The sequence below is a fragment of the Physeter macrocephalus genome, chromosome 20 (assembly GCF_002837175.3).
Source record: "Physeter macrocephalus isolate SW-GA chromosome 20, ASM283717v5, whole genome shotgun sequence".
NCBI lineage: Eukaryota > Metazoa > Chordata > Mammalia > Artiodactyla > Physeteridae > Physeter > Physeter macrocephalus.
In genome coordinates, this window is record NC_041233.1 from 28,567,307 (window position 1) to 28,594,066 (window position 26,760).

The 26,760-nt window shown below is 48.8% G+C and overlaps 1 protein-coding gene across 28 annotated transcripts in view; it reads right to left on the bottom strand.

Annotated features, from left to right (window-relative positions):
• Positions 1-26,760, bottom strand: part of KCNMA1 (potassium calcium-activated channel subfamily M alpha 1) — a 761,872-nt gene that overhangs the window by 580,543 nt on the left and 154,569 nt on the right. The window contains exon 1 of one of the 28 annotated variants that reach the window (XM_055080876.1): positions 22,339-22,355. The exons of 26 other annotated variants lie outside the window; for them this stretch is intronic. Coding sequence is in view for 1 of the 2 variants with exons in the window: in XM_055080888.1 (XP_054936863.1) it covers positions 24,856-24,933 (78 nt within the window). In the remaining variant the exon portion in view is untranslated. Of the gene's footprint in view, positions 1-22,338; positions 22,356-23,666; positions 24,934-26,760 lie in introns of those variants that run through there. One more of the 28 variants, XM_055080888.1, reaches the window with a different exon arrangement.

Consider the following 26,760-nt stretch of genomic DNA (forward strand, 5'->3'; position numbering starts at 1 on the left):
TGGACACTGAAATTTGAATTTCATGTAATTTTCACATTTCATAAAATATCCTTCATTAAAAAATTTTTTCTTATCTTTAAAAAATGTAAAAACCCTTCTTAGTTAGCAGGCCATAAAAAAACAGATGGCCAGGCAGACTTGGCCTGCAGCCTGCAGTTTGCCAGCCCTGGCACAAGTTCTCAGTTCCAGGGAGAGGGAGACTATGTCTTCACTGGTATATTCCCCCACCACAGGGCCTGGTTCTTAGAAGGTGATTCTTAAAAAGTTTGTTGAATGCATTCATATGCAGATGAGAGCAGTGTTTTCCAGTGTGTACTCTACAGAACACCAGTCCAATGGGATACTCTGCACAAAAAGGAGAGTTCTTTTATCAATGAAATTTGGAAATGCTACTGTTTCCCTTCCTGGAAATTTTCAATGTTTGGACCATAAAGCATATCAAAAGCTCAGAACTAGTCAAGGAACTTGTTTGACTTAGACCAATACAAACTCATTTGACCAAAGAACTGTCTACTTTAACCCCAAACATCTACCAGCATCCACAGGCAACCCCATGAGAAAGCACTGCAGTGAGGACAAAAGGTAAGAATTTAGAAGAATAGTTCTTCAACTATAGCATCAGAACCACCTAGAAGACTTGTTACAACAGAGGTGGCTGGGCTTCACCCCAGAGTTTCCAATTTAATAGGTCTGGGGTGGGGCCTAAGAATGTGGCATTTCTCACAAGTTCTCAACTGATGCTACTAGTCTCGGGACCCCACTTAGGCAAACACAGACCTGAAAAAAAGGACCTTCAAGGCTTAAGTCCTCCACCTGAGGTTTCCTCCTCCTTCCAGGGACTCCTGATAATCAGGAAAACCCCAACTTCTTCATCTCCTCACACTGGCCGAAGAAACCCTGACCCATCTCTCCAGCAGTCAAGCAAAGCACACGTAGTGGGTTGCACGGTGTCCGCACAAAATTTGTTTATGCCCTAAACCCCATAGCTGTGAACATGACTTTATTAGGAAATAAGGTCTTCGGAGATGCAATCAAGTGAGCCCATGATTCAGTATCACTTGTGTCCTTATGAAAGAAGGAGAGGAAAACAGGAAGGAGAACACCATGTGAAGACAGAGACACAGGAAGAAGGCCATGTGATGGCAGAGGCAGAGACTGGTGTGATGCAGCAGCAAGCCAAGGAGCACCGAGGATGGACGGCCACCCCGGAAGCTAGACAGAGGCAAGGAAGGATTCTCCCCTACAGGTTTCAGAGGGAGCATAGTCCTGCAAATCCCTGATTCTGGACTTCTGGTCTCTAAAACTATGAAAGAATGAATTTCTGTTTCTTCAAGCCAACTACTTTGTAGCACCCTTTCCCCTAAATATAGTGTTTCTCACTATCACAGATACGAGACACACACACACACACGCAGAACCCAGATGAAGCTCTGGCCAAGCCCTAACCTTCGTCGGTGTCCATATGAACTTCAAGGGAACAATGGGCCTCTGTTCTCTGATCCTTTTGTCATCTCTGCATCACTGCTAGCTGGGGGGAGTTTGAGTTAGGGTCTCTCTTTGGAAATTAGATTACCTAATTAGTATGATGTTTTGCTGGATTCCTGCCCCAGGGCTGGTTTTGGCCAAAAGCATGTGATTATTTTCTAGTCTAAAAAAAGAGTCAATGAATAAATTAAGGAGACTTGGCTTTCCCCCATCCTGGCTCCACTGGTCCCGTTTCTCACTAGGAGACACTCATAAAGGGTTTCTCGCTGACAAATGAAGAGTTTTTTCTCCTCTGAGTCTGAGCTAGAAACGCCTTCTCTAATCGACAGGGAAAAGTCCAAGCAGTAGATATTTTCACAGTCTGAGCACCTTGGTTTTAGTCACAAATTATACCCCTCTCCTTTTGGAAAAATAAGGGGTATAATCTTTATTCTCGAAAGAGGCAGACACAGTTATGTGCCCAATACCTTAGGAAGGTGCCAGGAAGGGAATGTGGACACAGCTGGTCACTGTTGATGGAGAGAAAGGGGACACCAGGGGATGGGGACTCTGTATTCTCAAGCTTAGAGGCCACAGCAATTTAAAAAAAAAAAAAAAAAAAGAGACAGAAACAACCAAACACCTTCTTTGCCTCTCCAATCTATGCCAACCCAGGGCTGGCTGCTCACACAGACTTGGTGTGAAATTGGAAACCTTCAGATATTTCACAGGTGGGTCAAGCCCGTATTTTCTGCTGCAGCAGATCATGAGATTTTCAGGATGCTGTTCCCCCTCTAAGGCCGTTGAGAAATAACAGAGGGGTCTGATTCTTTGAGACGGACGGAGCAGAGTACCTCCCCTCCCCAAACCTGGAAGTTAAGCGTCCCCTCCCTCATCCCTTCCAACACTAGCATCTAATTTCAAATGTCCAGTCGACCCACGAACAGCACGTTAGTCTCTGGCCAGGAGAGTGGACTTCTGGAACATCCACATCTCTGCCTCTGACTTAGAGTTGAGAATTAATCTAGCCAGAGAAATGGCATGCTGTCATAGAGGACAAATCTGCCTCAATTTTTGTTTTGTTTTATAGTAAAATCTTAATTTGCCACGCAAACTGTAGCAGATTACTAAACCCTTCAAAACCTCACGTTTCTGAGCTGTAAGATAAAAACTATAAGAGATGCTCTGCAGGGAGTTTGTGAGGATTTTGTCAGATGTTGGATATGTCTGGTACATTACTACTGATGCATATAAAGCACGTGCTTTGGCCAGGTATGAATCTAAGCCATGCACCTGCACTCATCCTTTTCATCCTTACAACTAGGACTAACATCTCCCATTCTGCAGATGAGGACCCAGAGGCACAGAGAAGTCAAGGCACTTGCCATAGTCACACAGCCAAAAAGCAGCCAAGCTGAGCTCAGGCAGGCTGGCAGTGGGCATGTGCTCTCATCACAGGGGTCTGCCACATCCCCATAAGGGGTCTCTGGGGTTAGAAATGAAGGCCTATATTTACTTATTCATTCAACAATTTACCTTTGCACTGCTCACAGAAGGAATGCTCACAGGAGGTTCTCAGACAATAAAATATAGCCTCTCTTTCCAGGATGTAAGAATTAATAAGAATATATATTAATAAGAATATATTAACATATATTTATTAATAAGAATACATATTAATCAATAAGAATATATATTCTTATATGTGTATATATTTTATATTATATAGATATAAATATATATTTATATTTATCTAGAATATATATTCTATAGATATAGATATAAATACATATCTACACCTAGCACTGTGCCTAACGAATATGCAGTAGGTGTGCAACAAGCAATCAAAGCTCATTAACAAGTCAGGGACCAAGAGGATGCAGGCCTAGCACCCTGGTGGGTCAGGCAGGCTGCCCTCTGGCTTTGCCCACGTGGCAGGACTTCTGCTGAGAACAGAGCCGAGATCCTGGGTTCCCTGGAGCTGAGCCAGATGACTAAGCACCCTAACGATTCTGGCCGTTCTCGAGGACCTTCCTCCAAAGGCAGGAGAGCGTTTAAAAATGCATGGGTGGGCTCCCCTGGTGGCGCAGTGGTTGAGGGTCCGCCTGCCGATGCAGGAGACACGGGCTCGTGCCCCGGTCCGGGAAGATCCCACATATGCCGCGGAGCGGCTGGGCCCGTGAGCCATGGCCACTGAGCCTGCGCGTCCGGAGCCTGCGCTCCGCAACTGGAGAGGCCGCGGCGGTGAGAGGCCCGCATACCGCAGAAGAAAAAAAAAGAATAGTAGTAGAGGGGCTTCCCTGGTGGCGCAGTGGTTGGGGGTCCGCCTGCCGATGCAGGGGACGCGGGTTCCTGCCCCGGTCCGGGAGGATCCCGCGTGCCGCGAAGCGGCTGGGCCCGTGAGCCATGGCCGCTGAGCCTGCGCGTCCGGAGCCTGTGCTCCGCAACGGGAGAGGCCACAGCAGGGAGAGGCCCGCGTACCGCAAAAAAAAAAAAAAAAAAAAAAAAAAAAACAGCATGAGTCTCTGCTGGGCCACACTTCCTGTCTGGAAGTCTCTTCACTACAGCACTTCAAAAAGGGGCCTGAGTCTGTCAGGGGCTCCCAGCCCAGGCGGGGCCTTGCTTCTGCGACTGAGACAGGATGAGCCAGGCACGGGGCAGAGCAGGCTGCTGACACATCTCAGACCTCAGCACAGCCCGACAAAGCCGTGTGGGAGGCGCAGCAGCCACAAGAGCCGTCAGGAAGCCAGGTCTCCCAGTGGCTGCGTGCGTCACCCCTCAGGGTGGGCCTGGGCACCCCCCACAGAGCCAGTGTGCTTCAAAACCCTCCCTCTGCCTGCTGGGGAGAGCAGTACCCTTTTCTCAGGGCCAGGAAAGGTCCAAAGCAGCCACGTCTTCGAAAGAAGCAGTGGTGGCAGGCCAAGGACAGAATGTGTCCTCTGGGTCAAGAGCACAGGCTTCAGAGCCAGACCAACCTGGGTGTGGGCCCTGGCTTGGCCACTCTTTAAACACTCCACCATCCTCATCTGTAAAATGGGTGTAACGAGTCCCACTTCCCTGGATTGTAGGACATACATGGAAGACTCTGCACAGTGTCTAGAATATATTAATGACAAGAAAACACACAGGACAGATGCCCACAACAAGGGTTTATCCCGCCAAAATGTCATTAGTGTCGAGGTTGAGAAACCCTGCACAAGGTGGTCCCTAAAGCAGCCATCCCCTTCCTAGCTCTAACGCTTGGGGGAGTGGGTCATTTGGTGACACTCCCTGACTTGGTACACCTGCTTATCCAGAGGGATGTCTGGCCCTTGAATGCCATTGCTGTCTGGAAGGCAGGAGAGATGAGGTGGGTTCTGCTCCATCCTTGTCGATACTTGCACACCTCGCTCGTGAGCCATATACCCGGATATCCAAGCGTTAGAGCTAGGAAGGGGATGGCTGCTTTAGGGACCACCTGGTCCAGGGTTTCTCAACCTCGACACTAATGACATTTTGGCGGGATAAACCCTTGTTGTGGGCATCTGTCCTGTGTGTTTTAGAATGTTTGGTAGCATCTCCGGCCTCCATCTACTGGATGCTAGTAGCACTCTTCCTCCCTAGTTGTGACAATTAAAATGTCTCCAAACATTGCCAAAAGTCACCTAGGAGACAAAATCACCATGGATTGAGAAGCACTTATCTAGACTAGCAGTTCCCAAAGTAGATTCCAAGTAATATTAGTTCAGTAAGCTCCTCTATAACCCAAGTATTCCATGGTCAACTGAGTTTGGGAATCACTGCATACTGTACCCCACTGCAGTCATTCCCCTATTAGTATATTATGGGCTCTGAAAAGTTCCACAGTAAGAAGAAAACTGTTTAATAACTTTAACCTAGTATTTTGCAAACTTTCTCAAACAAAATGCTTTTATTATCTATTTACATCTTTCAGAGCTTAAAGAATATACTGTGAGATTTTTACATATGTGTGTGTACAGGCACAACACACCAGGCAATCTTCCTCCCATTGACTAGATGAAGTGAAGCAATAAGCCAGTCCCGTTCCTAAGTCCCATTAACGGATGCGTGGCAGAGCCACGTCTAGAAGCCTGGACGCTGATATCAGCCCAGTCTACCTCATCCAGCGTAAATGATTTGGATGTTATCCACAACAAGATAACAGTCCATATTCTCACAACCATGTCACAGTTGGGTCCTACCAACACCACTGAGAACATCCACCTGGAAAGCTAAAGCTAGTGAAGTATCAGCACGATACTCCCCAGGAAAACAAACAAAACAGGCGCTTTCTGGAGGCAGAGTCGAGGAGGACCTCACAAAGGGGATCACCTTGACCATGGAGGATGCAGGGGGGGAGCCATCCACTCAACATCACATCCACGCGTGCCTCACCAGCCTATCTAAGTGCAATTCCCACCAGAGTCACTCAACCTAACTCATCTTTGTCTCGGTACAAGGCACCTTCATATCAGGGCTGGCACAGAGTGGGCTTCAATTAAGTTTGGTGAAGGGAGTATGCTAACTGACAAAGGTCAAGGCCTTGACCATCAACATGCCTTGATTACCATTCACAGATCAAGAATCACGATAAAGCCTCCCCACTCCTCTCTGCCCTCTTCACGCTTTTCTTGGGTCACATTCCACCCTGGCCTGCCAGGCTGCAGAGAACTACTCTTTTTAGGGGTAGCAGCTGCCCCCCCTCCTCTGAACTGTCCACTGTCCATCCCCCCACTTGCATCAGTTCCAGGAGGTAAGACATCAATTTCCAGCTCAGATCAGCTGTCCCGGTGGCCCTCCTAGAGGCAGTGTATCAAGACGCCAGCTTCCTGCCCCTCTGGGCCCAACCAAACGCAGCTGATATTCACTCTCCTGCTGGTCTCGGCTGCCCAGACCGAGCACTGGAGGGACCATAGATGGCTCTCATTCTCGGACTGCAAGACAATCAAAATAGTATGGAGAGGGGCTTCCCTGGTGGCACAGTGGATGCGAGTCCGCCTGCCGATGCAGGGGACGTGGGTTCGTGCCCCGGTCCGGGAGGATCCCACATGCCGCGGAGCGGCTAGGCCCGTGAGCCATGGCCGCTGAGCCTGTGCTTCTGGAGCCTGTGCTTCACGATGGGAGAGGCCACAACAGTGAGAGGCCCGCGTACCACAAAAAAAAAAAAAAAAAAAAGTATGGAGGGGGAAACGTATGACGTTGTGACATTCTACAATTTTGCACGAGGACTGAAATACAATTCCCTCTCTGGACCTGTGGCATCCCAGGAATACTCTTTCAGCCCTGGGAAGCAGGAGAGGACCTCAGGGATTGCTCCCGGCCCTTTGTGACTTTCCAAGCAGAGGGGGTGTAAGGACAGGGAATGGGGAGGGTTCCAAGCTGGAGGGCAGGCCTGGGACCCCTCTGCTGGTTTACCTCGGCTCCAGCCAGTCTGAAGACTCCAGCGGTGACCGCAGACCACTAAGTGGAGGCTGAGGGCTCAGCCCCAGGGCAGCTGCAGCTAACGGGTGTCTCAACAGCTGCAACATGAATGCAGCAGCAACTGCCGGCTATCTGCAGCTTCCCCCCAAAGTCTGTGCTGTTAGGCAACGGACAGAGAAGGACTAGGAGGCCAGGACCCTGGAGTGGAAGAGCACACAGCCAGCGCCTCCCACTTGTAGGATTCCATACTCAGAGCCACATCTTCAACTACTGCTTTCTCTTTCCTTTTCCCATGCCGGCACCTTCGAGTCACTAGGGTGAGGTCATGCTTAAGGAGAAGCCAAAAGGACTTTGCCTCCTTTGGGCTCGTTTACCTTTTTTGCACAAAACTCACACAATCACCTCGTGTTCTTTCACTCCATCAGCCTGTTTTTATTGGCACTGTTATAGGCCCAGCGCTGGGCCTACGGTGGTGAACAAGACGAAGACGGCCCTGCTCACTTGCTGAGCTTTATTATGATACCTTCCTCATGAAATTCATCCACAACAAGCGGTTGTCCTGATTTTACTTCCTCATTTCACACCTGTGGAACTCAAGACCAACCATCCAGGGTCAGACTCACAGAACTTTAAAATGGGAAGAGGCCCTGGAGATCAGCTTTGGCATCCGTTGTCGCACCAAGGAGCAGACTGACTTCCGGAAATAAAGGGACTCATTCATCTGGCCCAAATCCCTTTGACGGCCCATGAGAAAACAGAGCCCCATGAACATGAAAGGCCCCAGGTACTAAGCATGGCAAGGCGGTGGCCCTGCCAGGCCCAGAAGGCAGGGAACTCAAAGGCCCCCACTTTCAATCCAGCCTTTTCCCCACACTAGGTCATCTCAAAGCCTGGAAATTCTAGTACAACTTAAAAAACAAAGTGTTAAACTTTCAACATTCTTATTATTAAGCAAGACGCAAAACAGACTTTGTTATCCTATGCGTGGGTGAGAGAGACTATTTATAGAGGGGCCGGGGTGGGATGGGGAAGAGGGATAGTGTGAAGAATGGTGTGAGGCAAGGGACTGAGTGAGGGTCATGGAGGGGTCAAGGTCAGGGATAGAGTAGGGTCAGGGGTGAGGAAAGACCAGTTAAGTCTCTTCACAATACGAAAGAAACAATGACTTTATATTTCAAAACTGAGGAAGGTCAGGAACTCGAGAATCAGGCAACGATCATAATGCCTGCTTTAATCTTTCAAAGAAAGTGATTTTATTTTTTGACAGATCATTCTGGCATCACCAACCTACACAGGGACATCAAGCCTGAGTATAGCACAGTGTTCTACTTGTCCCAAGCCTGGATCCCAGGCCACAAAGGTTAACTGCCGTGCAATCAGAGCCACAGCCAGCCAGAGAATGCCTCCCCTTTGGGAAGCACCACTAAACGTTTTCTGGCACCAATGTGCCATCACCTCAAAGGAACCCCTCCCTCACCCAACACAGGACTCGCATGCCCACATCATCGGCTAGTGTGAGCTTCCTCCTGCTTCCCAACCACACAACGACAGTACTTGCCTCGTTGAAGTAATACAGCAAGGCGAGCCTTGGAGCCGTGTGGAGCACTGAGGAGGGCGGGGGCTCAAGCACATCCTCTGACATCTGCAGCACGCCCGTCTCTCACTTTCTGGACCACTTCCCCCACGGAAGAAGCGACTGCTAAGAAATCAGCCTCCGCCAGAACACGTAACCCTCCTGCCGCACTGACCAGCTCCTGGGCAAGGATCCTGGTCCCGGAGAGTGTGGAACAGAGTTGGAGGCAACCAGAACCAAGTGATATCATGTTCTGGAGAAGCAGCTGTTACTGAGAACCCCGTCCCCACCCACACCTCTCAGCCAACATCGAGATGCCAGGTCAACCCTCTCCTTGTGGAGAGGCCAACCTGTTTGTGTGAGGCGTGTTTTGGGTCATTACGAATGGAGCAGGAACTCTTGCATAGGAAGACTGTCCACATTCAACACAGCATCTCAAGTGTTCTCAAGCCCTGCGAGCCAGAGACATGCTGGCTCTCACTCCTGGACCCCCAGGACCAGCACAAGCCCCTCAATATGTGTGTTAAATAGCTGGATAACAATAGGTCATGGTACCTGTGAGGAGCACGGGATGACAAGGATGAAAAAGATGGTGCCTCCACCTTCAAGGAACTGTTTGGCTGGGGGAAGCTAACCCAATGTGATCTGTCAATGGTGAGGTCAGAAATGGAGTCAAGGTCAGCAGTTTGGGGGCTAATCCAGGAGAAGGACTCAGTCAGTGCCTCCTAAACTATTCACATCTACCCATCACAACCTCTGCCCTACCTGCATGCCACCAGCACCATTAACTTCTTAAGCCTTTTCTTTAAGCGGACTCATTTTTTAATTAAATATATTTTAATAAAACCTTATAACACTGCCATATGTGAAAAACTGATGCTACTTATGAAAAAATAGAAGATAACTTTCAAAATAACCACAATGCAAAACAAAACCAGGTCAGGAAATTCCAGCTAGATGCCATTGCCAGGAAAGGCTCACGGCCTGAGGTCGGCCGTGCCTTTGTTCAAAGGGGACATGGCAAAAAAAAAAAAAAAAAAAAAAAGCAATATGGCAGCGTGTTGAGGTATTCAAAACACCAAAATGAAACACTCTCCCTGAGATAATCAGGACTGGAAGAAAAGTGAAAAGGGACTCTCTTCTGCCTGGTGATCCAAGGTCTTGTCCACGTATCACTGGAAGGTACTGACAACGCCCACCGTGTGCTTCCCACACTTGGAGAAACCCTGAAGCCTGAACTAACGTTTCCGTCAATGTCCAGAATCTGTAACATCACAAGTTTATGACTTAACGTCAAAGATATCAGGCACAAGGATGTCAGACAATGCTCAAACAACACTGGGTTGCTAGCTGATTTAGGTTTCTAAATTTTCCAGCTCCCCAAGGTTAAATATATCCTACAGGCTTCAGGTTACAAGCAAACCAGGACAGAAAAGACCAGAGAGGGGAGAGAAAGAGCCCAGCTCAGCCAGCAGGCAGTGACAGAGTGAAGAATCCTCAGTCTTCGATTGCTTGGGACCCAGAATCCTGAAGAAGGAAAGGGCTTTTTAAATGATTTTATTCCCAATTTTAGACCATGACTGCAATTCCACCAAAGGACCCCCAAGAAATGGAGGCAGTGAATCAGTCTTGGCAGGTGAAGAGCATGTCTGAACTGGGAAGGGAAGCCAGAACCAGATCCCCAGAAGCCCCTAAATGCTGCTGGAGGAGGCTTGTACAACCGCCCAGTCCAAAGTCCATTCCTAAGAAAATCAGGAAGACCCCAGCAAAGCTGACCTTCACAAGCTGCACACTTATCAATCAAGACCCAACTGGGGAAGAGTTCCAGAATCTCAGGTAGAACTGGGCAAAAAAAAAAAAAAAAAAAAAAAAAAAAAAAAAAAAAAAAAAACAGGTTAAACTAGAGGCTTACCAAAGTTAAAAACCTAAACTGGAGTTGACTATTTACATTTCAAGAAGATTCTTCCCTCTGGAAAAGCAGTCCTTTGTAGTCTGAGATTCCCTGGAACACTTAAGTGTTAACAGATTATTAACTCCTTGGCAGGTTCTCAAGCTCTAAAGAAAACTTGTAGGGAAAGGAAGGGGGAGGGAACTGGAATCCCTGCTCTGTTTGCCTGGCTTTCCGCTTAGTGCTTTACCTACTGTATCTTCTTTAAGTAACCCGCCCAGCAGGGTTAGGAATGATCAGCTCCATTTTATGGAAAAGAAAACTGAGCACAGAGAAGTAAAGTAACTCACACAAGGTCTCACAGCTACTACAGCACCAAAAGCATGGGCTGTTCCTAGCAGCACACAGCATGGTCTTCCCAGGAAAGTGCCATTTGCATTTTATTATGACTGTGTACTGAAATATGCCTTCTGGCATACAATTCAATGACTGTTTGAAATGAACATACATACATGCTAAGAATGCCATACATAGTAAGGATGACTGTATCAAGTGTACAACTTATTATGGGTCAGAAGCATCAAAAGAAAATTACCTCAATATACCAGGCTAGAAAGGGAGGGGTTCCTGGTGCCTAAAACTCTACCATTCCAGTCCTATCCAACACACACACACACACACACACACACACACACACACACACACAAAATCCCTCAGCCAAAATGTTACACCTGAGATGGAAAAGCAAGGGCTAGAGAGGTGTTTCCAGCTCACCCGAGGCCTAGCTTCTCCTCCTCTGCCTCCAAGGATATGCAAGTTATCTGGTCAGCCAGACGGCAGAACAGAGAGCTCCATTACCAAGGGTGGGCCTGGGATGCTTTCTGAGCGGGTTCCGGCGACTGTAATTCTCCTTCAGTAGATAAACTCTGAATGTAGGATGGAAGCATTGTGTTACCCAGAGGTTATCAGGTGGGGAAGGATGGAAGGAAAGGGAATGAAAAAGAGGGAGGGGAGGGAAGAAGGGTGGAAGGCAGGAAGTTGACTTAAAATATATATCGTCAGTGGCACAGGATAAAAATAAGAATAGTTTTTTCAGTGACTGAAAGCATTTTAAATGAAAGACAGGGACAGCTGCTACGCTATGCTGGTGGGATTATGGTTGGTTTTTTAACTATCTTTTAAAGTTCCTATTAAATAGGTTTTTCAACAGGTAAAATTTTGGAGTGAAAAGGTCTAGGAACATTTGTGGATAGAAAATTCAGAGCAACTCACCAAGCGGAACTTGGTTCGTGATAATTTCATAAAACAGTTGTACATACAGTACCTAATGCAACTGTTTGGGCCCGAGAGCCCAAACCAACGGCCACTGGAGCAGGCTTGTGGGATTTCATAAAGATTGAATGGGGAGTGGGGAGGCTTCTCTGGTGGTGCAGTGGTTAAGAATCTGCCTGCCAATGCAGGGGACACGGGTTCGAGCCCTGGTCCGGGAAGATCCCACATGCCGCAGAGCAGCTAAGCCCGTGCGCCACAACTACTGAAGCCCGCGCATCTAGAGCCCGTGCTCCACAACAAGAGAAGCCAATGCAATGAGAAGCCTGCACACTGCAACAAAGAGTAGCCCCTGCTCGCCGCAACTAGAGAAAGCCTGCACGCAGCAACAAAGACCCAATGCGGCCAAAAGTAAATAAAAATAAAATTTTTAAAAAAGATTGAATGGGCCTTCTGGTGGCAGAGCCTAGAAACCCACAGAGGGTGGGGCTACAAGATACAGAGGCAAGAGACCTGCACTGGGATCCAGGACCGTGCTCTGTGGACAAAACGGGTGACCTTGGGCATGTCCCTTCACCTGGCTGGCCACTGGCCACTTCCTAAAAGTAAGAGGCTGCATGACACCAGGGGTGACAAACTCAAATGCTGTAAAGGGTTAGAGGCTGGAGACATAGGACTGAAAGGGTCAGCAGGGACGATGGTGACCTAGAGAGCACATGCCCAGGCCAAGGAGGCAGCTGCCACTCAGATCCAGATCACTGTCAGGCCCCATGTGGCCAGATGAGTTGATTTTTTTCAAGAGAAGCTAGAAATCTATACCTTCATACGGACATTCAATTTTCCTGTTGGCATCTAATTTTTAAAATGCAGACACCCCCTGAAGATGGCACAAACCCTGGAAGTGTTCCCTGGATGAGATGTTCCAAAACTCCCTAGAAGTGTAGAGGGGGTCAAGTCCGCCGGCTAGACGTCCCCTGCTTTATTACCGCACGGTGCAGGGAGCACTGGCCCCGCAGCTCCTCCAAGACACCACTTCTGTCAGAGCAGACTGACAAGAGAAAGGGCAACAGAACACTTCCGGGTGGCCCCATCTGAGGTTCCCTGACCCCAGGGAAAGGTGACAAGATGCCTGGCTGGACCATCCGACTCTGCCTCCTGACTCAGGCTGCGAGACTGAGCATCTGAGCATCCTGCCGCCGGAGCCTGGCCACGCCCTTCCCGTCCGGCAGTTCGACAGTGTGGTCCAGCTCAGAGCTTCCCTAACGAACACAAGCATTTTGCTTTTCTAACAACCTCACAGGTGATGCGGCTACTGCTGGCCCTCGGAACCACACTGTCAGGAGCAAGGCAGCACATCTATAACCCTCCTTCCCTCCTGTCCTTTTTCTCTCTTCCTGTGGCCCACAAGCAAAGTCTCCTCTGTCCCCCAAATTCCTGTTCCTCTCAAGCTCTCACCCCAGATCTCTCTCCAATTTCTAACAAGCCTTCTGCAAGAGAGGTCTCTACTTCTGCCTTGACTTCTCCACCGCCTTCCTCTCTGTTGAAACCCCTTCTCTGGCTTCTCCTCCCCACCCCACCATGTTCCTAGAATTATTCTTTCGGGTTACTAATAACCTTCTAATTGCCTAATCCAAAGTCCTCTTCTAAGAGCCCATCCAAACTAAGCTGTCTAATCAATAATCATGATAACACCTGGTATTTATTGGTTGGCTAGTAAGTGCATCAGTCACTGTCCTAAGTCTTTGCCTAAAAAGTACTTCAAAGGCGCTATCTCACCACCCTAAAATATGTTCTTCGATTAGCCTCATTTTTACAAATGAGGAAACAGGCTCAGAGAGGTTAAGTAACTTGTCCAAGGCCACAGAGCTGGAAAAGTGCAGAGCAGGGACTGGCTACTTGGACAGTCAGCTACAAAGTCCTCACACCTTCTCCCCACAATGTGTTATTATAAAAAAAAAATTTCAAACACACAAAGTTGAAAGAATTTTACAGAGAACACCTGAATACTCACCACCTAGATTCTATCATGAATCTCATTATATTTTACTATATTGCTTTATCACAAATCTATCTGAAAGTTAGCACCTTTGGCTCCATTTGAAAAGCAGCCTGGAAAATACTTTCAAGGCTTAGCTCAGATGTTGCCAGCTCTGAACCCCCTCAACCTCATTCCCTCCTGGACTAGGGGTGGGGCTGGGGGAGCAGGAAGGGGAATATCGATCTTGGAACATTTGGGCACCCCATCACACCACATGTCCCAGCCAGCCTCTGACCTCTCCCCTGGCACAAAGCAGGGAGGGAAGGTGTTTAGGAACAGCTCACCACCTTGAAATGCCTCCCCAAGCCCTGAGGGGTCTTTCAGAAAGTAGCCAGGGGACAGAAGGATGGGAAGTATATAGGAAAGGGCAGCCATGCCTACCTTCAGAGGATTTAACCTGGTCAAGTGGGATGAATGGCACCCCTAGGCTCTGATGCTTTTTTGTCTTCCAGCTGCAGGAGGCCTCAGGCTCCATCACCATGCCCAGGAGTATGATGAGAGGGTTGTCGGAAATTTCCCATCCCAGGGCCTCTTTGTACACCTCAAGGGGAGGCCATTCCCATAGAATATGATGTGGAGGATTCCCCCTGGAGTCCTGCAGGGCAGTGGTATCCCTGCCAACCCCAGGCCATCTGCTCCAGGGGAAGGGTGTTAAAGCAAAAAATAACAGCTTTTTCTCAGTGCCCCTTATAAAGTAAAGCCCCTCAATGGGGCAGCATATGCAAGAAAGGCCTTGGGGCCCTGGAAGCACTGGAGTCCCAGTCCTGCCACCTTAGGCTCTCCACCACCTTCCTGCTGTGTGACCTTAAGAAACCCTCCTACCCTCTCTGGGCTGGAGCTTTCTCACCTGTATAAATGACAAGACACCAAATAAAATAAATAAGCAAATCTGGCCCGTCCACTATGTCCAGGGCAGTGGGCTGGGGCTGGGTGGAGAAGTAGGCACACAAAAGACCTCAGCAGACACTACCATGCCCTGTTCTAAGCTCTTTTTTGTCTTTTTGAATCCTTACAAACTCTTTGAGGTAGGTGTGATTTTTATCCACATTTTATAGGTGGGGAAATTGAGGCATAGAGAAGTTAAAACTTTCCTAAGGTCCTATGGTTAGTAAGAGACAGAGCGAGGATGAAACACAGGAGGCTGTGGAATCTGTGCGGGGCGACTGCCCCACGCGGCTGCCTGCTGGAGAAGCCTACAACCCTCGCTTCACCCTCCAACAAAGCTCAGTCCAGTTGAGGCGGCAGGACAAATATGAAGATTTAAATGCTGATGAAATATTTAAATAACTCTTTGAAATAATACTGGGGAAGATACTGCCAGGCAGAACATGATTAATTGCCAAATGAAAGTACTTAGACAGAATTGCTCTAAAGGTCCAGAAAAAAAAAAAAAAAAATGTGAGATCATTCCAAGACTGGAGGAATCCCAGGAGGTTGAATGTGAACTGGGTTGATGCAGGGTGAGCAGGATCGGAACAGGCAAAGAGGACGTGAAAGAGAATTCCAGCAGAAGTCAACATTCAGAGAGGCAGCCTCCCTAACTAGAGACGTGGGGAGCCCTGAATGTCTGAAGGTGGCTTAGGAGAGCAGGGTTATGAAGCCGGACAAGTGGGCTGAGGCCAGGTCTCAAGACGCCAAGCCAAGAGTCAGAATTTTACGCTGTAGGTAATAGGGAACCATGGAGGAGTTGGAGTGAGGGTAGAGAAGTATCATAACCAGAATGTCTTCAGGTGATACTCTGCATACACTGGGGGTACCAAGGGGGAACCCGATGAATTATCACAGGCTTTGGCCAAGGAGCCCTTGGGTCTTGACAAAGGAAAGTAAGACCCAACCAGGGAGGGGGACACCTTAAGTCTTCTGTTGGGCTTCTTCCTCGGGCTGTTTAGAATTGAGCACACTGTGTCAGCTGGGAAGCTAGCAAATAGGATACAAAGAGCCCCCCCAGGGTCACATCCAGTGAACAGAATTTTTTTCTAAATGCTATTTTTAATCCTTCTGTTGACCAAACACAAAATGGGAAGAAATGAAGCGTGAACATCAACAAGAGCCTTTCCAAACTCTCCTCTCTCCACCTATTAGCCACGTGGCAGCCCTGCAGACTCACCACATAGCCCACCAGCCAGGTGGCCCCTTCTGATGATCTAGGACAGGTTGATCTGCTTAATTATTTGGTGGCTATAAATGGAAGGGTTGGACAATAGGTTGAGACTTTTTCTGTCTCGCATACAAAGATAGGGTCCCCAGTTGGCAGAGGGAGGATGGCGGGGGCCCAGTCACTCCATCAAGACCACAATAGCATAACGCAGCTTCAGAACAGCTAGGGGTTCTGCTGGAGAGCCCCCTCTGCTTGAGGAGCCAGCAGTGGAGATGACTTGGCCACTCATAGCTCTTAAAGGGGGCTGGGGTGTCAGGAAAGAGATCCCCCAGGAGACTGGAAAGGTCCATTTTCTCTGAGCTGCCTCCTTGCCCATGGGGTCAAGACGTGGCTCCAGCCACCCAAGGCCATTCCCTCTTTGCCACCCGGTGTGCCCACGTTCAACCTACACTCTGGGCCCCACCCACTCCCAGGCTACAGCAGCCACCCCAAGGAGTGAATTCCCCAGACCCAGGAGGTAAGCCAAGCGAACATTCAAGGGCAGGAACACCTAGTCTGGGTTCCCGGTCCCAGGGCACCCCCGTTCCCCTCACCACCTGGACCCGTGCCACCTCCATCGCTGGCTGTCACTGCTGCCCCACTGGTCCTTTCACCCTCCCAGCCAGGGTGCCTGCACTCCACACGTTAGCCCTCTCTTGCCCCAGCTCCTAAGTGGTCCTTCCAGCCCCGACCACCCAGGGGGACCCAGGGTTAAAGTCAGATGAGCCTGGCCTGGCCTTCTGGATCTGCCACTTTACTAGCCAGAAGACCCTGGGCAAGTGGCTTAATGGCTCGGCGCGCCCATTTCCTCAACTGTACAATGGGCACTGGCCTCCCAGGGCTACTTATGAGGACCAGCAAGAGAGCACGTAAAGGGTTTCTCCTGGAGCCTGGCACGTGGCAATGCTCCCTAGGAGTGCCACTGGCAGTTTTTATCTTCATCCACCACCACCACCCCCCCCTCCGCCCACGCATGCACTGACTCAGCGCTGTGAGTGGCTGGTTCCCTCCCCCCTCCCCTCCCCAAGCCAGAGGCAGGGCAGGTGGCAACGGGAAGCAGCACATTCGACCTCTGTACCTGGGGCTCCAGATCCTCTCCAGTGCGAATCTGAACCCATTTCCCTAAGTGTCTGACACCTGCTGTTTACCCCGTCATTGTCCCCTCCTCCCGTCCTGGCCGGGCAGGGAGGCTCACTCTGCACAGGTGGCCAAGGTGTAGGGAGGACACTCCTCCCTAACATGCTTGGTTTTCAGCAGATGTGTTTGCCCAGCGACACGGATGCCATGGTGACAGCCCAGGGTCACCCAGGATCCAGGAGTGGATGGATACACACAGAGAGAAGGGCAAACAGGCAAGAGAAAAAGCCCTGGGGGCCACCAGTCCCCCACTGCGGGACCAGACTGCCTCCATAACACATGTTTTCCCAAGAGAAAGGTCTTCTCAGTGGTCCCAGCAGGCTCCTGGGATGCTCCTGCTGGCAGGGGCTCTGTTCCTCTTGGTCTTGAAGCCCCTGCATCCACAGAATCCAAAGACACTTACTTCCTTCAGATCCATCACTAAACCCCTGGTGGGCATTTTCAGAGCCACTTATGAGTGGCTTGGAAAATTCTTCGTAGGGGAATTCATCTAGGCGGGGCTTCCTGCGAGCCAGAGGACAGGGTAAGATACCTGCCCACCAGAGAGCATGACAGCCCTCGGGCAATACGGAGACCTCAGCTCACAAGGAATCAGGTCTGCCTGGCCCTGCACTGGCTCCAAGGTGGAACTGAAGGGATCGGGGTGTGGAACGAGAGACCAGAGTCAAATCTTAGCTGTGCCACTTCCTGGCTGGGTGAACGCTGGTGATCCATTTAACCTCTCTGAGCCTCAATTTCCTCAGCTGAAAAATGGGACCAGCACAGTTGGCTGTTTTGAGAATACAAGGATATACTTTAGAAAGGTGACAAGCACATAGTAGCAGGTTGCTTAATAGGGCTGAGACTTTCCCACCTGAGGAACTACTGTGGTGACCTGTCCAGACTCCTCCTGCTCTGGGGAAAGACTCAGTCCTGAGAATCACCCAATGTTTCACCGAAGTAAATTCTCCAAGGATGAGCTGCAGGGAAGAGAGAGACCTTTCCCTTCTCTTCTTCAAAAGCTTCAGGCGGCCAGATGAAGTGTGGTGTAGGTGGCCAAGACCGCTATACCCTTAGACAGTAACTAACACCTCTGATTGGAATTACTAATGAAACGGCACCTGTTAGCTGACTTGGAGCCACCTTAATTCGACACACGGCAGTTATATTCACTACCTTATCAGCTGGTTCGTGAGATATAAAATGCCACGTGATATGCCTTGGTTGTCTCCATGTTATGAGGGGGAGGCTGTCCCCTAGGGTGGTTATCAGCCCGTGTTCCCAACCACCCCAGAGGTTATCCTGCAGGCTTCCCAGGAAGCCCCAAAGGCACAAGGGCTCCCTGCCCCTATGAGCGCTGCTGAGCCTGACGGAGCAGCTGGGCGTCTTGTCTGAAGGTGAAGACTGCCTCTGAACGAGGGGAAAAACCTCCCCCAAGAGTTCCCGACTCCCCCATAGCGGTCACCATGCTCGGCGCCTTGAAAAGCCTTGCTGGTTGGCACAGGGAATTCCCAACTCAGGCCAGGAGCAAAGAGGTCACCATCACCGTTATTCCCAGGTCAGGGGCAGCACATGGAGGACTAAAAAGGCCCCATGCCAAGTCATGAGATTGGGTTTCTATAGCAACACAACTGCAGCCGCAGGATCACCTATGAGATGCCCAAGGCTCGCCTTAAACAGGCCCAGAATGCAGAATCCTAAAAGCAAAAACCACCCAACAGTATTTAGACACAGAAAACAAGCTTTGCTCAGGTTCAGAACAAAACCACAGGAAAAAAAAAAAGTGGCGAGTATCTCAGAGTTCTATCAAGGCAAGCTCCAAGAATATCTTGTGTGCTGAGCTGATGCAGGCCCTATGGGTTAGCTGAGCTGTGCTGGGAGTTTAAAGGGAAACACTCATTCAGGATCTTCCATAGAAAAATTCTCTCTCTCTCTCTCTCTCTCTCACTCTCACACACACACACACACACACACACACACACACACATATACACACACAGAGTCTGAAAAAAATGTATATTTTTTTAAAAAGAATGTAAAAAAAGCCTTAATTTTAGGTTTGGGTCATCTGTTTCAACACATTACAATAATGGCTTTCCAACTTTGTTGGTTATGATCTCCAGTAACACACACATCCTAAATCATTATAATAAATAAATGAATACACATCTATATCTCTCACTCTCACACACACACACACACACACACACACACACACACACACATTCACACACGATGCAAGTACATATGGAAAGTTTAAAATGTATCAAGATCCCTACAGTTCATTTGTAGATCAGAAAAACAAAATCAATGAAGGACCAAGGTCAACGAGATCCTCCAATGAAAAATTCTAATTAACTTTACCTTCAGACACTTCTATCACTACACTTGTAGAGTAGTTATTTTAGCTATGCAACATTTCCTATGAGAACTGAGCATGTAGTGGAGGAGCAAGGGAGGGGCTGAAACCCAAACACCATGCAGGTACAAGCTGGCACACTTAGCAGCCAGCGGTCTGGCTTCCTGACGGCCAATATGGAATAACTCAGGAAACTCAATCCCACGGGGCTGCACTGGGGACCTGCTTGCTGTCCACACATGTCACTGCAGTCATCAATCAAGGAGGAGGGAAGTTAACCACAAATGGGCCTCCAGGCCACTCCATCTCTCCCTCCTTTGTCAAATCCCAAAATACCACGATGGCACCCAAGCCAGGGCCACTGAGGACACTCAAGAGGAAATCCAACTTCATGCAACAAGGACTCAAGGTGTGGACCTCACTGGCCAAGTGGCAGCATGGGCTAGAAAGCCAGGGGAAGGCGGGAGGCTGGGAGAGGAACAGTGGAAGAAGAGGATGCTGAGCAGGAAGGCAGGTGCCGGGAAGGAGTTGGCTGGGCCCAGGGAAGCTGTCTCAAGGGATGATGCTTCTGTCCCCGTGCTCTTTCCTTACAGTCCCTAATGCCTCAAAAGCCTGGCTAAGGAAATCCCCAGACCACAAGTGAAGCTGAACAGAGTCACCACCTACCAAAATACCCTCAGCTCCAGAGCTGTCTCAAGAATCAAAACCACCAAGCCATCAGGCCAAAGACCAGTCCTTCTTCAGCTGCGGGGGTTATGAGATGCCCAGCAAATACGATCGCCTGGCTGGCGGCTTCTCCTAGATGCCGGTCAGAGGGCGAGGGCAGCCCCTCCACACTTGGAAGGTGGGGTGCTCTATCGGGATCCCCCACACCCACCTCAGAAGAGCAGTGAACCAAAATCAGCTGCCAGGTCAAGGAGATGCTCAAGGCCCTGGTCCACTGCCCCAGCAGTCAACCTCCACCTTCATCAAGTCTGAGCCCTGAAAATCCAGGCTCTGCGCAGGAAGAAGCAGATAATCTCCCCAGTTGCCCCAGTGAACAGGCTGGACGACACGGAGCAAAGGCCATCCCGGGGCACTTGGACAGACACATCCCATAAAGGTGATGGGAATAACAGGCTTCAGAGTCTCACTCGAGGGCAAACAACTGGGAAGGTCACACACAAGATGTGGCCCCCGGGGCCATTTCTCAATGATGACAGGTCTCTACCTAGATGCCCAAGCTGCAATGATTTTCATACCGACTCTGGCTCGAGATGTGCCGTTTTCCTACCTCCATGCCTTTGCCCACACCATTCTGCCTCCCTGGAAGCTCTCCCTGTTCCTCCATGAGAGCCAAAGCCCAAGGTGTCCTTCAGGGTACAGGTGGAGCTCCAGCTCCATCCTCAGCTGTGCCTGCCTGTGGGATGCCCTGGCCCCATACCCCGCCAAGGAAGGATGCATTACCCAGCTCCAGGGAGGGGGGTCAGCAGACAGCCTCCAGCTGTTGGCTCCATCAGGGTCAGCCTCAGCTGCCGGGAGTAGCTTCACCCAAGATCACACCCTTCCTGGGACCGTCAGCATCTGGTGAGGTGGGGAGATACAGGACCAACCCTTCTGGCCCAAAGGGACCAACTCATTGGGAAATAATCATCCTGAGAACCCTGCTGGGCTGGCCGAGGCTTGCTGGAGCCTGAACCAGCTCTCTTCTTGCCCCTGTGGCCACTCCTGCCTCTGCCCCTCCTTTCACAGGGGTTGATCCCTATTAAACATCCTGTGCCCAAACTCGGGTCCATCTCCAGAGAACCCATCACCAGTGCCCACACTCTCTTAGTATTCAGTGGCTGGCCATTAATATTACAACCTTGGTTTCTCCCATAGAAGATGCTCAACAAATGTCTAACAAACGGATGGAATAATTTCATGTTCCCACCTGTTGACAGAGCTCTCACAGAGCCCACACACCCCTCTTCCAGGCCCACTCAGAGTAGCTGTGGATCAGGTTGACAAAATGTTGTTGAGGCCAATGAAACGGAAACACCATTACAAGAAAATGCTTTCCTCTGGCTCCCCCAGAATCACACCGGACCCTCGCTCTTTCATCTCACAAGTGCAGCCTGAGGACCACATGGGATGTTTTGGGTCCTGGGATCCAGGACAGTGGTCTATTGGGTCCTCAGCCTTCTAAGTAGAGGCTCAACCTTCTTCTCCTAGAAGGTCAGCTTTAGTGGCACCTTCTCATCCACAGTGCCGCCACTGGGTGAAACTGCCTTGCTCACCATGACGCTTGAATCAGGATGGCACGGCAGCGTAGTAAATGTTAAAAAGGTTATAATTAGAGATGCTGTTAAAACAACCCAAGGCTTAGTGTTACTGAAGATATGTGCAGTTTAGTACCATATAAATAGCAGGGTTTATGGTGTCATGCCTACAATTTTGAGCAAGCTGACACTTCAAGGGGACACTCAGTGAGTGCCCATCTAAGCTGGGACTTCTCTTGCCTGACTCTTCTCTTCCTAATGTCAGATTTCTCAGGGATAGTAATCCAGGGTGTCCATCCTAATAATGGGGTGATGATTTCCTGCCACTCAAAGGGCCTGGAGGACCAAACTAGGACACAAACCGAAGCTCAGTGGAACAGCTGCAGCTCCCCAAGCTGCTGGAAACACTGTCTCCCACTTGGGGAGCTCACAGCATTGTGATTCCATCAGCTCAGATTTAAAAGCTTTCTTGCCGAGAAGGACCAGCACTCATCAGAACGAGTGGATTGCTTTTCAGCACAATTTCAGACTGAGTCTGTGGATTATACATCACACAGAAACTAGCTATCAGTCATTCAGCAAAGACGATAACGATAATAGTGGCTACCTCTGCACACACCCATTTCCTCCTCACACTATCCGACAAGGCAATTGTTGGCACACCCATTTTACAGATGAGGAAACCACAGCCCAGAGAGTGCATAATTAATCCACCATCACACAGCTAATGAGCAGTAACATTCAAATTCAAATTCAGGTCTATCCAATTCCCAGTTTGGCTCTATCAGGGCCTATTTCTGAGTAGATATGGGAGGTTGAGGAGGGAGGGGTACCTTTTACTTTTCACTGCAAATACTTCTGTGTTGTTTGAGTTTTTTTATAAACAGCGGGTCTTCAGGTCTTACTTTAATCTTCAAAACTTTTCAAAAAATTTATGGGCGAGAAAAATGGTCTTATTTCTATAGAAAAAAATGTATCATAATTTGACAGTATCTATGAACAGCCATAGAAGTTTCTGTCCTCTGCTGTAATAATTCCATTTCTGGAAATCCGTCCTAAAAAAAATAAAAAAATAAGCTGGGGGGAAAGCAAATTTTAATAACATAAACTGGAAAGAAACTAAATGTCCCACAGAGAATAGAGATGGAACATCTTCATGATGGACTGTGGTGTCATTTAAAATATTTTTGAAATATCAGTAGCAACAGGAGGAAATGCCCATTATGTATTTCTAGGTTTAAAAAGTAACAAATAAGCCTTAACTACTGGGGATTGTAAAAGCTAATATATGCACTTCTTTTTCCACACCCCCTCTCCCCACCCTATGGAGGGATACAAAATAATCTTTGAAGAGTAGATACCTCTGGAGAGAAATTTCAGGGATTAGGGTGGATGGGTGGGCAGAAAACTTTTACTTTTCATTTTATATCTTCATGAATCATTTGAATGTTTACCATGTATGTTACTTACATTTTAAATAATATATTTTAAAGCTTTACATATAGTATGATCCGATGTTTTCAAAACACTTCATGATAATAAAATACACCCAAATGATCGCTGCATTGCAGAATTACATGAGATTGCTTTCTCTTTAAAACTTCTGTATTTTCTGAGTTTTATATCATAAACATGTAATTTTATTATTATAAAGAGCCTCTTTTATTTTTTTTTCCAACTTTAAGACATCTTATTAGTAAGAGGATGTACTGCCTCTAACAGATCTTAGAAATTTCAGAGATTCACCAGTCGTGTCCTACCTCAGATCCACACAAAGGGTCACACTGTCCTGAGTCCGGGGGAGGGAAGGAGGCACATGAGACCCATGACAAAAAGCCAGCTAACGCAACAGACCCAAACCCTCATTGGCTTAGCCCAAATCCCAGGTGACGCCACTCCACATCAGCCCTGGGCCCCTGAAATACAAGGGCCGCCTGACCCAGAGACACCCCAGAATCAAACAGGGAAGAATCATCCTCTTATTTTTCACCCCGGGCAATACACTGGCTGGACATTAGGCAGATTAAAAAAAAAAAAAAAAAAAAGGAACCACTGGACCCTGAAGGCGCTCTGTCCCACCAGCGAGAGGTGGCATCTGCTACGTGCACAGCCCTGAAGGCATCACAAAGATGACCTAGTCCTGGGCCCAGCCCTCAAAGGAGGGTGGAGACCAGATAAGGGGGTAAGAAGGTATGTAACTCAAACCCAGGCAGAAAGTGACCAGAGCCCTAACAGCGGAGATATAGGTGAAGGATGACTGTGGTACAGAGGAAGGAAGCTCACTTCCAGCCTGGGGCACACAGACGGCTTCCAGAAGACACGGCGAATGAACTGGGTTACACTCTGGGTGTATTCAAACAGAGGCCAGGCGCTCACCTGCCCAGGTGTGGGCAGTCTCTGCCGCACATGGACCACATATTTTAGTGACTGCTCCTCCTGCTTATGGGCAAGGCTGCCAGCCATTGCCATGTCGGGGCACCTGTATTTCCAGAGACCTGTGTGCTTGCTTTTTTTTCTTCCCAGGGCATATAGCTCAATGACAAACCTGCAGTCAACAAAAGTTTGTGTACTTTTTTTTTTTTTTTTTGAAATTCACAAATCTTTTCACCACAGGCAACTAGGCCTAACACGTATTTTCGGTGGAACATCCATGAGTCTGACAAAACACCCCACTTAATGTATGCCTCCTTCCCACCAAAACTTTGCTAATAGTGAAAATAAAAGCACAGATCCTATATTTGCTTGGTGTTCTGGACATGAGCTGCATTACAAGAGAGCAAAGTGCTCTTTTAACAAAATACAGCAAGACTCTGCCCTCCCCTACCACTCCCTACCTGGCCGCTGCAAGGAAGAAGTTACCAGACTCTGATTTTCTCCCTGCCTGCCCCCCACCTGGCTCAGTCTGGGTCCCCCACACAATGGGATAAGGCTGCTCATGCCTCGTGCGGTCACCCAGACCACACACGGGACCCCCGATCAGGCGCCAGGATCACACGGAGGGAATCACACTCAAAGGAGAGAGAGAGTGAGGCGGGCGCCTATGAGAGCAAAGCAGTTGACATCTAACCAGGGTTCTTCTCTAGATGGAGTCACGAGCGTAAACTTTTAGAAAAGTTTCTTAGAGAAAAAAGTAAATGGGTTAATTTAATTGGAGCGTGAAAGGTTTTTTTTTTCAATTAATTTATTTATTTTTGGTTTCACTGGGTCTTCGCTGCTATACACAGGCTTTCTCTAGTTGAGGCGAGCGGGGGCTACTCTTCGTTGCGGTGCACAGGCTGTGGGCATGCGGGCTTCAGTAGTTGTGGCACGTGGGCTCAGTGGTTGTGGCTCATGGGCTCTAGAGCGCAGGCTCAGCAGTTGTGGCGAACAGGCTTAGTTGCTCCGCGGCATGTGGGATCTTCCCGGACCAGGGCTCGAACCCGTGTCCCCTGCATTGGCAGGCTGATTCTCAACCACTGCGCAACCAGGGAAGTCCCCGAGCGTCAAAGACATTTTGACTGTGATGAGGCGACGATTTATTTGTAATCTACAAGGTTGTATTCATCCAGCTACTGGGATAATTATACACTTTAGAAATGCACACTCATCACACGAAAAGCCCCTTCACACAATGAAGACCGGGGCCACCAAGAGGAAATTCTGCCAGGGAAGCTGTGTAACACCACCATACCATGAGAGTGACACCCCCACAAAAGCTATTGGCCACCGGCCACTGGTAACCCTAGCTATAAGTTGCTGACTGAATAATCTCTAAGTTCCCTTCTAAAAAGGAGGCCTTTTCCTGGAATAAGTATTTAGTTGCCATCTCCTTCTGGGGATGTTTTCTTATCTCAATGCAGGGACAAAGAAGGAGCCTTCACCTTGCATCTGAGGTGTTGTTTTTATTTTGCTGATTTGGGTTGAAGTTCCAGCTCTTGGATCCTCCCTAATCAAGATGCTGATGAAGATGTTGGTCAATATAGCAACCCATTTAAGGGCCAGCAGAACTGAGTTCAAACCTTAGATTTGGGAAATGTCCTTCATCACCCTGCAGTTTCCTCACCTGGAAACCAGGGATGCTGGCACCTGCCTGACAGGGTTGCTATAAAGACAAAACCTGGCACAAAGGAAATCCTGGTATGTAGTAAAAAAAACTCATAGCCATGACTTAAGGTGAAGGAAGCCCTACATGTTGACATTGGTTCCTTCATAACTGGCGGGTCCAGCTTGACCTGTGTGTATGGAGACCAGGCTGGCTCCTGTGACCACCACGTGCATCTCCAAGGGCTCACAAGCACTCAGCTTAACAATCCAATCAAACATTATTCCCAGTGATAAGCTGCAACATCATTAGAATATAAATTCCAGAATCCATCTTCTAACACCCACTGAGAAATACTAGAAACAACAAGAAGTTCTGGAACACTAGAGGGGCTCCCCACAATTCAAAGACTCCCCAAAGGAAGTAGCAGGGAGTAGATTTACCCACTCTCCTGAAACAACTACAAAACCAGTCGTGACACTTGAAACAAGCGTTTGCAGACACTGGAGCCCAGATAGGGCAGGACAGAGATCCCTGCCAAACAAACGAGATAGGCCCACAACTGCCGCAGCCTCCAGCCTAGGGAGTGTCTGGGCTACGGCACAGAGAAAGGGGCCCAGGCGGGGCCCAGGCAGAGCCCAGGGATCTTGGACAGAGCTGGGATTCCAGGGAGGCCCAGGCACCTAGAGTTCACAAGGCAGGGCACCAGAGAGGAGACAGCTGTCCAGACAACACTCCAGAGACCAAAAGAAAGGCCCCCTTGAGTCTTTAGCTAAGTCCTGAGACTCAGTACCCAAGGCTAGGGAGAGAAACACTCTGAAGGGGCACAGAGAACATCTTCCAGAACTCGCGTGGGGTTGGGAATAGGTCATGTCGCACCAGCCAGAGCAGAAAAGCTCAAAAATAAAAACACTGTTATGGGCTGAGCTGAGTTCCCTCAAAACTCCTATGTTGAAGTCCTAACCCACCCACCGCCCCACCCACACTGCGCCTCTGAACATGGCTGTATTTGGAGAGAGTCTTTAATGGGATAATTTATTCAAAATGTGGTCATTAGGGTAGACCCTAATCCAATACGGCTGAAGTCCTTTTTTCTTCTTTTTTTTTTTTAACATCTTTACTGGAGTATAATTGCTTTACAATGGTGTGTTAGTTTCTGCTTTACAACAAATGAATCAGTTATACATATACACATGTCCCCATATCTCCTCCCTCTTGCGTCTCCCTCCCTCCC